This window comes from Lepisma saccharinum, chromosome 8 (assembly GCF_977018435.1).
Source record: "Lepisma saccharinum chromosome 8, izLepSacc3.1, whole genome shotgun sequence".
Taxonomy (NCBI): Eukaryota; Metazoa; Arthropoda; class Insecta; order Zygentoma; family Lepismatidae; genus Lepisma; species Lepisma saccharinum.
Genome location: NC_139236.1, coordinates 70,801,502 through 70,816,788, shown reverse-complemented (window position 1 = coordinate 70,816,788; position 15,287 = coordinate 70,801,502). Strand labels below are relative to the sequence as shown.

At 41.6% G+C, this 15,287-nt stretch overlaps 2 protein-coding genes across 2 annotated transcripts; both read right to left on the bottom strand.

Annotated features, from left to right (window-relative positions):
- Positions 1-1,230: 1,230 nt before the first annotated feature.
- On the bottom strand, positions 1,231-6,198 carry LOC145991539 (uncharacterized). Its single transcript, XM_083127562.1, has 2 exons — positions 6,068-6,198; positions 1,231-5,217 (listed from the first exon to the last, which is right to left on the bottom strand). Exon 2 carries the CDS (start codon positions 5,032-5,034, stop codon positions 1,372-1,374), a length of 3,663 nt encoding a protein of 1,220 aa, XP_082983688.1. The 5' UTR covers positions 5,035-5,217; positions 6,068-6,198; the 3' UTR covers positions 1,231-1,371.
- Positions 6,199-12,352: 6,154 nt separating this feature from the next.
- On the bottom strand, positions 12,353-15,010 carry LOC145991538 (uncharacterized). Its single transcript, XM_083127561.1, has 2 exons — positions 14,953-15,010; positions 12,353-14,480 (listed from the first exon to the last, which is right to left on the bottom strand). The coding sequence occupies exon 2, from the start codon at positions 14,293-14,295 to the stop codon at positions 12,442-12,444; it is 1,854 nt and encodes a 617-aa protein (XP_082983687.1). The 5' UTR covers positions 14,296-14,480; positions 14,953-15,010; the 3' UTR covers positions 12,353-12,441.
- Positions 15,011-15,287: the final 277 nt, after the last annotated feature.

Genomic DNA, 15,287 nt, shown 5'->3' with positions numbered 1-15,287 from the left:
ACTAAGCCAAAATGCTTATAAAAGCCACCCTCACCCACCCACACCCACTTATATTTACTTCCGGTCCGGTAATATGCAGAGGCCTTCTAGAATTGCTCTGTGACTATCTCATTTCTTACATCATAAACATATGATTTTTCACCTATAAGAATAACACTACATATGGTGTCATCAGGAAGTGCATCATGGAATTCACAAATAATTTTAATGTTTGTCCTGTCATTAACCACAACTTGTTTCCTTTTTGAGGTGTTGATGACAAACATGGGTCTCTGTGCTTTGAATTCATCTGGTGTGTAATACATGTCAGTATTGCCAGTAGTGACCCTTTTGTATGCTGTAAATGCTTCATATAATTTAAGAAAATCATCCTTGGACATGTCTAAATTATAATTTTCTCTAGGAAATACCTCATTTCTGCCATTTTTAAGATATATGTTCTTGATGTTGCAGTTATCAAATTTACTTGAATTTTTTTCCTGATTATTGTGTCTTCCAGTCTGAAACAGTACCACCACAAAATCTGGCATGTCATATTGTATACTGGAGAATGAATTTGTAGCATCAAACTCATAATAGGTACCAGTGGCAGGCTTCTGTACACATTGATATGTATAAAATTGTAAAGGAATCTGTGGAGTTTTTAGAATATCTGCTTTGTATTTAAGAGCATAACTGACTTCATATTCAACTACTGGAATTCTTAGCTCCATAGTCTGAATAATGCATTTGCCCTCATCAGGTAGGGTATTAGGCAGAGCTTCCCCAGTAGAGTTTAATGTACTGTACCTCATCAAAGCATTATTATCATTGGCAGCTCTTCTAAATATAATTCTTAAACCACCCTTCCACATAATATCTTTGTAATCTGAGAAGAATCCTGGCAACAGGCGCATAGGAAACAATACTGTGTGACTCTTAGATATTATCTTATCACCAGCCTCAAATCCACCTATTTTGTAGTATGATGCCTCGGTTTTGGATAATTTTAGTGTGGCCAAAGCTGTAGAGGTAATGCCGGGGTAATCTACTCTGTTTATAACAACACCATGTTTTCTGATCTCAATTTCAGAGAACAGATGTGGCACAAAATTGTCTGATTTTTCAAAAACATGTATAACAGCCAGGAGAGTTCAAATCTCAAACCCCCGTGCTTGTCACATGCATAATTTTTGAGTTATTCAAGCACATAATACACTGTATTACTTTCAAAAGACATTCTGTTGACACTATTTTTTATTCAATTTTAAAAGACCTTACAATTCTACTGTCTGAAGCTGAAGTCCTGATAAAGTTAGCTATGAGAGTGGGTGTAGAGATGTGTGATTTGGCATTGTGGGGTCGTTGGATATATCTTCCAGCATTGAGCATCTATCTTCTGCTGCTTCCTTTACGTTGTTGAACCGATCGCGTTGACGATTCTGTCCTCCTCAAACCACCACCTCGTTCCTGAGTGGCTCCCTGTCCTAAACGTTCTCTTGATCCTCTATCCGCTGGTTCTCTCAGTCCTCTTTGTCTTGTGGTTCGCTCATCTAGCTGTGGCTCCGTTGACTGCCTACCTGGTCTCGCCATTGGTTGCTGCCTCCTGGATTGCGTTTCTAATCGTGGCTCGGTTGCTTGTCTCCTTGGTGTCTCCATCGGTTCTCGCCTTCTGGCCTGCATCTCTAGCTTTGCTTGTGACGACTCTCTGCTTGGTCCCGCTTGTTCTCTTCGAACGGGAGTCTTCCCTTTCCTTAATTCGCTTCCCGAAGGATCGCGAGATGGCGTTCGTAGCTCCGATTGTGATGTTTCTCCACGTTGTCCGCGGGAGGGTACTTTTAGCTCCACCTGTGACGTCTCCCTGCTAGGACCTTCTTCTCTTCGTCTTTCTGTTGCTCCGCGGCCTCTTTTTAATTCTGCACTTGTGGGCTCTCTCGCCAACTCTCTCTCGCCACGTGATTGTCGCTGTGTTCTGGTTTGTGACGGTTGCCTGCTGCCCGTAGGCAGCTTTTTCGTTTTCTTAGCCTTTGGCTTCTCCCTAGCCTTCTCCTGGGCTTCCTGGGCTGCGGCAATCTCTGCCATCTTTCTTAACTGTTCTGGACTTGGTCCTTCAAACATCTCCTTCACGAGATCCAGTATATCTTGAATTTGTCTCGGATTATACCTTTTGCTCCAGCTTCTCACAAGGTTCTCGATATATTCTCTTGATTTCCCGTTGTTCTTTTGATGTTCCAATTTTGCTCTTATGAGCGGTGCGTTGATTTTTGGTCCTCTTAATTTGTCGATAATGTAGGTCACGTTTTTAATTTCATCCTCCTTACCAGAAATGTGGCCCTCGGCTTTGACTTTCGCTATGATCGCATCGTTGGACAATCTTTCGTCGATATATTTTTCCAGTAAGTCATGGAACGCTTGATCGTGCAGTTTAAGTTTTGCTGGACGTTTGGCACTTGTGCCGGTTGTAGCGGCGGAGGAAGTTGAGTCTCTCGTTTGATTGATGATGAAGGTCAATTTCTCGACCTCCTCCTCGTCACCTGTGGCCAGACCGTCCGTTACTAGGTTCATAATGACCTGGTTGTCGGAGAAGCCTTGCTTAACATATCGCTCTAGTGCTTGGAGGATCGCCTTGTTTTTTGGTTTAGCTTCGGCCGAAGATTGGCCACTGGCGGCAACTGTAGCACTTGTGGGAGCAGTTGCAGCAGCAGCGGCACTCGTAGCAGCCGCAGCAAGTGCTGCGGTTGGAGCAGCGGAAGCTCTCAGTTGATCAATTATAAACTTCAAATTGTCTACTTCCTTCTTGTCTCCATAAATATACCTTTCATCTATTAGGTTCTCTATAATAATGTTTTCGGATATTCCACCCTTGACGTAATCCTCCAGCAAATGAAGGAAAGCTTCGTCTTTGGGTTTTAGCTCGGCTCGGGGTTGAGGCACAGCAGCGTCGCTTAGAGCAGCCACGGTCCTTGGTTCAAGTGCAGTGGCTGGAGGTATCGCGCCGATTTCTGCAAGGACAGAAGCAGGTATTTCATCACGCTTTACTCTAATTGATAACAAGAAAAAGTGCATCTTATCCCGTTCTTCCCTGCTTGCCACAATGCCCTCTCTGATCAAAACGTACTTGATTACACTGTTGGTGTAGTCTCTCTCGACGAAATGTTCTAACGTGTAATAAAGATATTGGTCGTTTTGCGGAAGAGCATCGATATCGAGTTCGATGAGATCATCCAATAGGGTTTCGTGAAAGCCACTTTTCTTTGGATGCTTCCGCAAGTATCCTATCTCTTCTTGGGTGTTTTGTACGTGTCTTGTGCCAACGGATACAAATCTTTCTGGTCGTCTCTTCTCGGCACGTTTGTCTACTACTTCCGCCTCGGATATTGCTGATGGCCAATTTCTCGTATATTCTTTCCACTTCTTGTGCCAAGGTTTCTCACGTGATCTGAGGACGGCAGCGCGATGGGAATGTTTGTTCTCCAGCTTCATCTGACGGTAGAGCTTTAGGATATTATTTACTTGCTCGGACGTGTACCCCTGCCTGTTGATAATCCAATTAATCGCTCTCTTGTTGGGCCAGTCTTCCTCCAAGCACCGTTTTAGCTCATGTCTTTCATTTTCCTCATCAATCTCTCCAGATTCCTTCTCTTTCTTCTGCTGGTGTCTTGCATAATGAACAAAGAACTTAAGAGCATCCAATGTTTCATCGTCGTCGAGCACATGGCCTTCTCTGATCAATTTATTGATCGTCTGCCGATCCGTAAACCCGTCGTCTACGTGCTCCTTTGCCATGTTATAAAGCTGCAGGCTAGAACCCTTTAAATCGGTAGGGCGAAATTTGGCGAACATAGTAATGGCTGGACCATAATACTCTGGTTCTTCGGTCATCTGCAACCTGTCTCTGATGACCGCCAGGTAGAATCGGATAACTTGCACTTTCTCCACGTACCACATATCGTCTTCCAACTCGAGTTGCTCAATGATTTCCTCGTCCGTGTATCCTAGATCGACGTACTCCTTCAGAACGTTGTAGTTTTCTTGTTGCTCTGGGCTGAGTGTGCTGTAGTCGAAGCTCTCTACGTCCTCGTCGGTGTATAATTTGTCTACGGCCACGTGAATTGTCTCTTCGTTGTCATCTTCACTCTCCTGCAATGCAGGCGTGTCTCTCAGAAAGTTGAGGTAAGCTTCAATGGACTTAATGTACGGCTTGTATACTCGCTTAAGATAAGGTTCGTTCAGCCCAAGGGCGTCGATGACTTCTTCATTGCTTTTCCCCTGCTCGACTAGTCGCTTTGCCTTCTCGAGATTGGTTTTACCTAGAATCTCTGGAGTATCATTGTCCATTGCCTCAACAGCGGCTAGCGGCTCCAACTGCATGTCATCCAACGTTTCAAGGAAAGACTCTTCAAAACCCGTACGGAGATCTGAGGATTTCTGTGGTTTCATTCTTGGCTGTGAGACATCACCAATTCCTTCGTCTTCCTCCTCTTGAATTCCGCTGAGGTCGAAGGGATCGAATCTCCTTTCGTGAAGGATTTCAAGACGTGGTTCCCCAAAACCTTCAAAGGTGGGCAAGTGCCTACCCGCTGATATAGACTGTGGCGGTGAACCAAACCGTGGTGCGCCTCGGCTGGGCGACAGGTGACGCCTTGCCGAAGACTGCAATTGAGGTTCCCGTCTTGGCGACAGCTGACGTCTCGGCGGTGGCGTTCCGTCGATATCACTATCGCTAAGTTCGAACGAATCTCCCAACAAATCAATCCTTTCCCCTTGGAAGGTCTCAAAGCATGGTTCGCAAATCTCTTGGCGAGCACCGGGTCCCTTCGAGGACACTGTTGTGGCTTTGGGTGGCGATTGCCGTCTGGTATCCTCCTCGCTGTCACTGAGATCGAATGAATCTTCCAGCAATTCCAGGCCTTGATCCTGAATGCCTGCAGAGTACGTCCTGTCAACATCTTCCATGAGCTCAATTTCTCTGGAGGACAGTCCACGTAACCCTGCACCAGACGGGAAGACATTGCGCTTCCAAGAATTCCAGGATTTATTCTTTGCATACGCCATCTTGTAGCGCTCTAGCTGACCAGTTGTCAAATTTGAGCGGAATTGCGAACCAGTTAAAATTTTCAGGAACTAACAAGACCAGTTTTATATGGATTTGTGCTGGATTTGAGCTGCTGTAGTTTAAATATGTGTCATCACTGGTCCGATGACTGTTCCGTGAAACTTATACAGGTTTTTTTTTTTCTGAAAAAAAAAAAATATATATATATATATGAAGTTTGGATTAACCAGTGTTAAGGAAATATGTAGCAGCAAGAATCAATGAAATTTATACATGTATAAAGGACTCGTCACACATTTCGGGTATGCTTCAGGGCCGGGGTCGTTTCGAATGATAAACATCGTCCGGATTATGAATACTATAATAGAAATGAAAGTGATTGTCTATATATTGTCGTTACATGCCCGGAGAGAATCAGCACTTCTCATCTGGAACGGCGAAATTTTCGGGTCACATTTCAGGAATATTTGGGAATTGGGGCTTTCGGTTTGCATACGGAGTCCTCATTGGGATTAGCGCAACAAAAATGAACGAGCCAGGAACGAGTATGTGAATCGTCGACTAACTTTGTTGTCGGATGGACCTCGAGCAGTTGTGGATCTAATAGAGTGAAGGATGCTACATTTTTTGGTGACGTGTTCGCAGATTTTCACGCAGCCGCCTCAAAACGTCACAGTAAAGGGCGGAATTTACTGTTTGGACTGCTATGACTAATTAATTATTTGTGCACAATCCTCCTTGCTATCACAGGTGATGAGCATGTTCTTGGGTTTGCTCTTCACCTAAATCACTCTTTTGGTCTTGGTGAATTTTGGACTTTTCCATTTTTGTAAATTTTGCACATCGACTCCCAAGACATGCTAGTACTACTCTAACTATACTCTTTCATACTACATCTGCCGTTGCATTGCGCAAATACAACTGACGTCCAGATGGCAGCATCAGACCCGAAAATTCTGATAATATCTCGTGGAAGTGACGACTGACGATATTCGCCACCTCAATTAGGTGTCCTAATGTGAGAAAGTTTACCTGAAACTTAATTTTCATTTTTGAAAGGTACTCATATTGTGAAAAACTAGTCTTTTTGTTTGGCACATCGTCCAAGTTTTTTCAAGTCATGATTGAAATTGGAGAAGCGTAAGATCTTAAGCTTTTAGCCGTTGCAAGGCAACGGTTCTTCCCGTTGTTTCATTGTTGTGTGCCTTTCAAATTGAATAGTGGGAAGGTGCCGAATATATTTTTTTAATATAACATAATCTTTATTTTATTCTAAGCATGTTGAATACATACACGTTTATATCAATATAATTTACACAACAATTAATTAATTTTGTTTTCAATTAATATTACATGTGCAACGATAAAATAAATAAAGAGGGGGAACCCTCGAAGCAGCCCGCCTCCAGCCGCCTACATTCGAGGGTATGCGCTTATGTCCTGGTGTTTAAATAAACCAGGACGTCTTTTGCTCTGAATTTATCGGTTACCCGCTTTCTTTTCCTTTCTTTTTTATTTATAACATACAATTACATACATGTACATCAAACAAAGAAATACTGTGTGTATATATATATATATATATATATATATATACACACACACACAGGGTGGGCCAAAAGTCAGGTGACAGCATTGTCATAGGAAAGGCTGGTGTGCTGGAGGTCCACTTTGGCCACGTGTGATGTTTGGGGGGTGGGGCAAACTCAAGGACACATGTGTCAACCCCGGCCGCCATCTTGGAATCCGACATCTTGAACGCAACTTAGGTTTCTTAAATGGAATCATAGGCATGTGACATATGATTTCCAATTGCTTTTTCGTCAGGAGTCCAATGCCGCAAACCGTTTTGTCCTATCGTGAACCTTTTACTAATTATTGCCTGTCTTTCCCCCGTTGTGTCTCCTCACATCACATGCTCGAAATGACCACCCCTCGTGCACAATGGTTTGTGTCACACGCCTCTTCCAGTCCACATGCACAGCCAGCAATGTCTCCGGACGCACAGCAGCTCAGGTATTCACAATCCGCTGCACCAGATGCTGTAAATTTTTTATTTTCACGGCGTAAACCATGGCCTTGAGGTGGCCCCACAGGTAGAAGTCGAGAGGCGTGAGGTCCGGTGACCGTGGTGGCCATTCTACCGGTCCTCGACGCCCGATCCACTTCCAAGGCAACTGCTGGTCCAGGTAGTCCCATACACAATGTCCGTAGTGGGGAGGGGCTCCATCCTGCTGGAAGAACGTTGGGTATGAACCGTCGTCTGACAAAACCGACGGAAAAATCTCCTCATCCAGCAGTCGTTGGTAGTGGTCGGCATTCAGCGTGCCGAAGATGTAAAATGGGCCAATTATTCTCGTGCCAAAAATACCACACCATACCATAACCTTCTCGGAACCAACGATCCGCGATGCATCAATCCAGTGTGGGTTGTTGCCACTCCAGTAACTGTGATTTTGTTTGTTCACTTCTCCGTTTAAGTAAAAAAGTGCCTCATCGGAGAACAACACCTGCAAGGGGAGATCCGGGTTGGTCTCCAGTTCCTCCGTCGCCCATTTGGCAAACTGTACCAGACGGTCAGGATCGTCCTCTGTCAGATGCTGGTGCATCTGAATTTTGTATGGATGCCACTTGTTAACGGCAAGTATCCTCCGTATGGATGTTCGGCTAACTCCAGATTCAAGGGCGATACGTCTGGTGCTACGTTGGGGGCTTTTGGAGAAGGATGCGAGAACAGCGACAGTGGTTGCCTCATTTGTTGACGTTTTCGGGCGACCACTGCGTGCTTTATCGGCCACAGATCCCGTCTTTCGGAATCTGCTGATGAGTTTGGCCACACGATTGTGGAAAATGGACTTCCTATCGGGGTGTAATGCATTTAACTCTGCAGCCACCACAAGCGAGCTCCGATTTCCACACATGAGGATGATCTCCACACGTACTTCGGTCGTCAGCACCATTATTCAGTCGGTGATACATACAAAGATAAAACAGGCCATAATTAGGAAAAGTTTCACGATAGGACAAAACTGTTTGCGGCATTGAACTCCTGACGAGAAAACAATTGGAAATGATATGCCACATGCCTATGGTTCCATTTAAAAAAACTAAGTTGCGTTCAAGATGGCGGATTCCAAGATGGCGGCCGGGGTTGTCACATTTGTCCTTGGGTTTGCACCTCTCCCCAAACATAATATGCAGCCAAAGTGGACCTCCAACACACCAGTCTTTCCTATGACAATGCTGTCACCTGACTTTTGGCCCACTCTGTATATATATATATATATATATATATATATATATATAATAAGAATAGATAATTCAGTTACATAGCTATATTATTTAGTTATCTCTCTTTTTCTCTCCAAGATTGTCCAGACCATTCTGATGTCCAGAGCAAGTCGTATTTATTGATTTATGACATTTGTAAATTTATATTATATATTTTTAATATTAAGGATGTATCTTATTTACGTACACTTTCCATAAGACAGTAACATCTGAGTATAAATAGATAAAATTATAATAAATATTGCAGAATGATGATATGAACCTCACGGCTCATATCCATGTGCCGTTAATTATTCTTGGTTATTTTATATTAGTTGGTTCTTATTATTTGATTATTAATATTACGTATTCATAATTTTTGATAAATAGAAAGATTATTACTAGACTTATATAATCCACTAATATTTCCTTTATTGTAACAAAAGTGTAAACGCAGCCTAATGTAATAATCTATATGTTAATTTTCTGACCGAATCTTTAATATTGGATATGTAAATCTGTGTTCTTTCACGGCAGAAAAATGTTTATGATTTAGATTGACATAGATTTCGTTTAGCAACAATGGGAAGATCGAATCTGTTCTTTTAAGTTTAATGTATTCAATAAGGTTCAAGTTGCAACGAGGAATGATTCGAGTTTAGTCTTTATTATCAGAGATGAATCGTTCCCCTTATACAATTTTATTTGGTTTTGCTGCAACGTGGAAATTAGTTAAACTTTGATATTGAGATTGTGAATATAGACATTAATGAGTATTTAGTTTTAGGAAATGTCGCAAGTCGCGCTGTGCAAATTACGTAATGCTTAACAAGTGAGCATCGATTGGAAAGGTATATAAGTAAATGCGGAGGTTAGTTTGCACGCATTCCATCAGCGTCGGCTCTACGATATAAACATCTAATGACACTTGGGAATAAAGATACCTGTATTTCGCGAAGCACAATTTATACTTCGAAATTTATAATGTTATGGGACGACAGGTTAGGATCGGCCGAAATCCTTTGAGGTTAATGACGCCTACCTATTGGACATGTATTTGTCACTGTTGACCCATATATTCTCATTCTTACGGATAAATGATAGAATTTCAGATCTCCGAAATTTATTTTGGCCTTCTTCAAAATTTATTCAACGTAGACTTATTTGGGCAAGGAAGCAAAACTAGACATGTAATGCAATATGTCTCATTTTTCAATGAAAAATGTCATCATTGGCGTGTATCTTGATGCAAGCTCTGCCTACTAACGTTTCTCAATCCCAAGTACTCAGTGGAGCCCGTAGATTCTATTCTGCTTAAATCCTGCCCGTATTAACATCGATACTCGTGACACATTTTGGTCGCAATACTGTAGGAAGGGGCATGTACGAAAGTTTTTGTCTGCTACTGAATGGTAGGCCGTAAGCTTCGTCTACGGTTGCAAAAATGACAGGGTTCTCTTCCCTGGTACGGCTTCCTCCTAGCGACACACATACACACGTAACTATTCCCTGCACATATACATATTTGGATTTTCCCCGTGGAGACATGCAGCAAATTAGAATCCTGGATTCATCGAATCGAATACTAACGAACAGGGGATTCTGTATTTCTTTTAAATTTAAGGATATTCATGGACTGTAAATTGTAACTTGAGTGTAATGTAAGCTTTCGTATGTATTGGGAATAAACCATCTCCTGGATAAAAATGAATGAAAAGAAAGGTCAAAGTAACCTCCCAGAAGATGCAGTTGCCAATCTTAAAATTTGAGAAGAGTCGTTCATTTATTTTATGATTCACCAACAACACCCTTAAAGTTCTCAATGCTTTATTCACCAAGCCCGTACCTGAGAGGGGTCAGAGTATCCCATTTAGCCTTCTGAGTTTTAGCCTAGGTGAAATTAGAACATAAGGTATTTGGAAGATTGAGGCAGGCTAGGATTACCATAATTTGCAGCTCTCTGTGTGTGTGTTACTGAAAGGCTATCTCTAGTGGAGAGTGAAATAACACACAGTTATAGTTATATGAACATATATATATATATATATATATATATATATATATATATATATATATATATATATATATATATATATATATATTACGCAGATGAATTGCGTCTTACATAAAGCTAAGGTCAACCCTCATGCGTGAATAAGCGCGCGTAACGGCCATAGTAAGTCTCGCAGGTAGGTAAGACGAGCAGAGCCGCGCCCGCTGTGAAAGAGGTTGAGTTGACAGTAGCGTCGAGACGTTCGTCGCGTCCAGTAAAGCAGCTGCCGTGCGACCGATCAGTGGTTGTGCGTTTTTCTTCGCCTGTGCCTCATTTGTCTACAGTATATTTGGGTATACAAACTTACGTCCGACCGGAAGTCACGTCGTCCTTGGCAATTGGCACTGTTCGTGACAATTTGCGATCCCGTCATTGCGATCGTTCCGTTTCGTCCGTGACAATGATATGGCACATAGAATATGATCCCACTAAATAGTTATAATGATTACATGAATGAAATACAACGAACACTCATTAAGTTACTGTTAGTTGGTTACTCAGTTTAATGATACATTTTCAATGAGAAGTATTTCAATAAGATTCGAACATTATCTAACTTGAGTTTAAGTCTCTTGGGAAAAAACTGGTATCCAGCAGCAATTTGGTCTGGGGGGATGTTTTATGCCAGTTTAGTGTGCCAACTATTGTAAATGTATTGTGGTTCTTCGGGAGTTAAGCTCCCGGGAGTTAGAAGGAGGTTTGTTTAAATACGAAAAAATAGAGGGTCTGTATGTATTTGTATTACTTTTGTGGCTACTTTGTTTAATTTATTATTTTTATCCCAAGAAACTCTAAATTCTCAAACATGCTTGTTAGTTTAATTTATTGAAGCTTTAGTTAGTTTTATCTGGGCCGAATCCTTTAAGTGTAACGCTGGTGGTCTTCTTCAGGTAGACGTGGTGGTCGGGTTCTCTCCCTCTAGCCGCCGCTTCCTGTCTTTTAGTAGACGCGGTGAAATTCCGGCGTCGCGACGCTCCCTCCGGTGCTTCCTCCTCTTCTGCTTGGCTTCCTTGCGTGATCGAGGGTGGTCCCCGGGGAGGGGCTTGATTTCGCCGCCTGGATGATCGTCTGAGTTCTTGTGGGAGAGGGGGAGGTGGCGGTCGTCTTTTTTGTTCTTCCATGTATCGTTGAAACTCACCCTGCGAGACCAGGACGGCCAGCCATTGAGCTTGTGTTTGTGCTGACCACTCAGCAATCGGACAGTGTTCGTGTCCGGTAAACTCTGTCTGGCCAGCACAATTCTCTCGTCGGACACGGGGCAAAAGTACACTCGGTGTGCCGAAGATGGTGGTTGATCTCACATTTTCTGCAGGCACAGGCTAAAATTTCCACTAGACAAGATGAAAATAGGATCCAAACCAGTGAAAGGACCTTCGTCAAATCAACTTGAGGCTAGGTATTGTACGAAGACCGTAACAAATGCTTAAAACAGAGACCAAAAGGAGACTGTAAACGAGACATATGTGTGGTAAATCAAGATGAGACTCTTATTCGCCGTAGGTCTCGTCTTGTTCGAAACTTAGTACAGTATATGAATATTGAGCCTAAGTAAACTTTCCGGAAACTAGTTGAAGCTAAAGTTACACCCGATGTTGCAAGAAAGCCACGTCCATCCAATGGTAAATGTAATTCACCTTCATGCAGGATAGAACTGTTCCTGCACATCCATATAAGATCTGTGGACACACTGACTAGCTTAAAAATGTAATCCATGGATGTTTCGCACTTTACGAGTTCTACCAGTTGTATTATTTCATACTCGGCTGGTTCTTGGGCAGACGCCAGTGCAGCTCGTTTCGATTTTTTGTCTCCTTTCGAGAAAATCTGAAATTTGCTTCTGCTTAGAATTCCTTCTAGAGCATTCACGTGAATCTTCGTGTGGTTTACTTTCGCTGTTGTCTAGATATTATAAATACTTTAACAGACTTGCGTAACCACGAATTTTGAAACTTTACTCAAAAAATCCATTTAAACTGTTCTCGTTGGGAGGGAAGTTTTAATGCTGATACCTTACAAGTTAATTAAGAATTACAACATTCTTAGTAATCTGCACAGCTCTCTTAACCCAATTTCTTCTTCACTTTCAGATAAACACTACTATTTTGTAATAATAAACAGGGGTTTGAAATAAAGTTTCTGAACTTGTCACTGTTGTGGTATGAGGTGCCAAATCTTTACACTCCTCGTTGTTGACGACTTCTTCTGTTTTGCTGTTATCTTCTTGAGTTCTGGGCTTTATGCTATCAGGAACACAATTAAGGTAAACATCTATCCCCTTCATATTCTTTGTTTGCTCACATTTTACATCAATTTCCTTGAGAGAAATATTGTTGTTTGTCTCAGGCAGAACTGCTTCAGTTAAGGGCTGTTGTGACTTATAACACGTTTCTTTTGCAGGGATGAATTCACAAGCTTGAAATCTTTCTTGTTTCACTTCTCTTAATATCCTCTTCTCGGTTACATCTTCCACGAAATCTCTCGTCTCATCAACACGGTTTATATTTTGTATTGTTGGCAACCTCTCATCTAACAGTTCCTTTGTGATACGTGCTTCCAATTCCTGGTGTTTCCCTGTTTGCTGATACACTTTCGCGGTCTCTACAGTACATGACTGTACGAAGGTTTCTTCATTATCTACTCCACTACAATCAATGGCCTTCTCTTCGTAGTCGTCCGTCACATACTTTTTCACAAAGCAGCAGTAAAACCTTTCGATAAGTTCTCTTGCCTTGTTAATCCACAAATTCCGTATCTTCTTTGTCGTTTCATTGATGCTCTTGTACCTGAGATTGATGGTTGAAAACAAGTTTCTAATCAGTTTCACGCATTCTGGCATCTGCTGCAAAGAATGCTTGTTCACCGACTGGTTGGAATAGTTTAATTGGTGATCCGAATAGCATAATGCGGCTTCCGCTGAGAACTTGGAGTTTTCACTTTGAGAACTGTCCTCGGAAATCGTTTGGGCATTTCTTATCGTTGTTAGGAATCTTCTGATAATTTGCTGGTATTCCGGTTGTTGATCCAGAAACATTCTGTCTATTACCTCATCACTTGAGATTATCTGCTCGTCGGAAATACCCGAATAAATTGCAAACGTTACTCTGTCGTAAAGGTCCATTTCAAAAGGCTCCAATCGCGCAAAGTCGAGGTTCTCCAGATAATCAACTACATATTCTTCGCGTGTCTTCTCTGACCTAATGTCTACCAGAAAATCTCTCCTGATTTCCTCATAATGGGGATGCTGCGCCAAGAATTGCTTTTCCACTTCTCCTTCCTTGAAGATTATCTCGTCATCTGTTAAACTCAGAGCAACTTCTGATGTCCAGTTATCGTAAACATTCTTCTCGAAAGACTCAAAGGACGCGGAATCCAAATCCTTCAGGCGGCTAGAAGTCCTTTCATCTATCCCATTCGGAATCTCTTTCTCTAAAGACTGTAGATACGTGGAATCAAATTCCTGAAGGATGTTAGAGGTGCTACTCTCAGCTATCCGATCAAATCTGATGACGGCCAGCAAACCTCTCATCATCCTCTCGTACTTCGATTGGTGTAGTAAGAATCCATTATCTAATATTTCATTAATATAGACAATAATGTCATCTGGAAGACCCAGGTCGACCCCTGCTCTCAGTCTTTGGTACAGCATATTTTTCTCTAAGAGTTCTAGGTCATCAGGGTCGAAAACCGGCCAATGAGTTGGAACTTTCTCCGCAACTTCTTTGAAGCATAATTCCTCCGCAAGGGAATTCTTCGTACAGTCTTCACTTTTGTGTTCCAGGTGTGGAATGTTCTGATTCGTGTCTTCTGGCCTATCGTTGATGTCGTTGTGTGACTTTTCTGTGTCCAGTTTGTCAGAATCTTTGTTTCGAAGACTTCCCAAGACATCGAAATCTTCAAACTTCGAAAAACTTACTTCTGGCTGAAGATAGTTTACCATTGTGAAAATTTACTTTTCCTGCACCTTAACACTAGTCGAACGCAAGGCAGGAGTTTTTTTTCACATAGCCAAGTCTTCATATATTCCGGAGGTAATCGCTTGTGTCCTGCAAATATCGCCTGTTGGATTTTGCTTTGGGTGGTTGTTTCTCAGCATTGTGGTTTACAGTAAATTTTCCTGGTAGCCTAGGAGAAAAAGGGAAAGAGCTTGAGCATGTAATACATTTGGTGTACATTTTCTACAATACATGTAGAAAATAGATACTATGGTCTGTAAACATTTTTGTTTAGTAGATATATATCGAAATATAAGTACAAAAGAAGAGGATGTAAGCATTAGGAATGAACTTGGATGAAATGAACTTTCAAAGATAGTATGTATAACATGTTTGAAAGCATTATTCCTTGAAAAAATTAAACTTCCCATGTCAGAACCAAAAATTCTCTGAATGAGTAGATGATAATCGTTCAAGGAGAGCTCGGAAACCGTCACTACTAATAATTTAATCTCTTTGTATTTTTACTAGTGTTTAAAGATATTTACAATAACACATTTTCTCGAGTTAACTGAAACCATTGGACTCTACCAAGAGGATACAAGCCGATAATTTTAATATAAATTGCAGTGTTTTGTAGAAAAGAGATATTTTAGTAATACCTAATTTACCGAGGCTACCATCCTCTTTTCGAACTACATGGAGGATGTCTCTTCCAAGATTGTATAGATGATTCAGACAGTACAATGCTTAGCAGCCACAAAACTTTGTTTTCAACAATCGGATTTTCGTATTTGAAGTATTAAATTTCAGATCTTAGTGAATCAATTTCAACACATCCATCGGAATTACTCGTTCAGGTCATGAAACTATTTCTATACAAACAGTCCATATCTATATTTCTATACAAAAAGTCCCCATATAGCCAAGTTCATAACCATTTCTTCACTTTGATACAAGTTGGATATTTCAAGCGTCGAATGAGATGGATACAGGT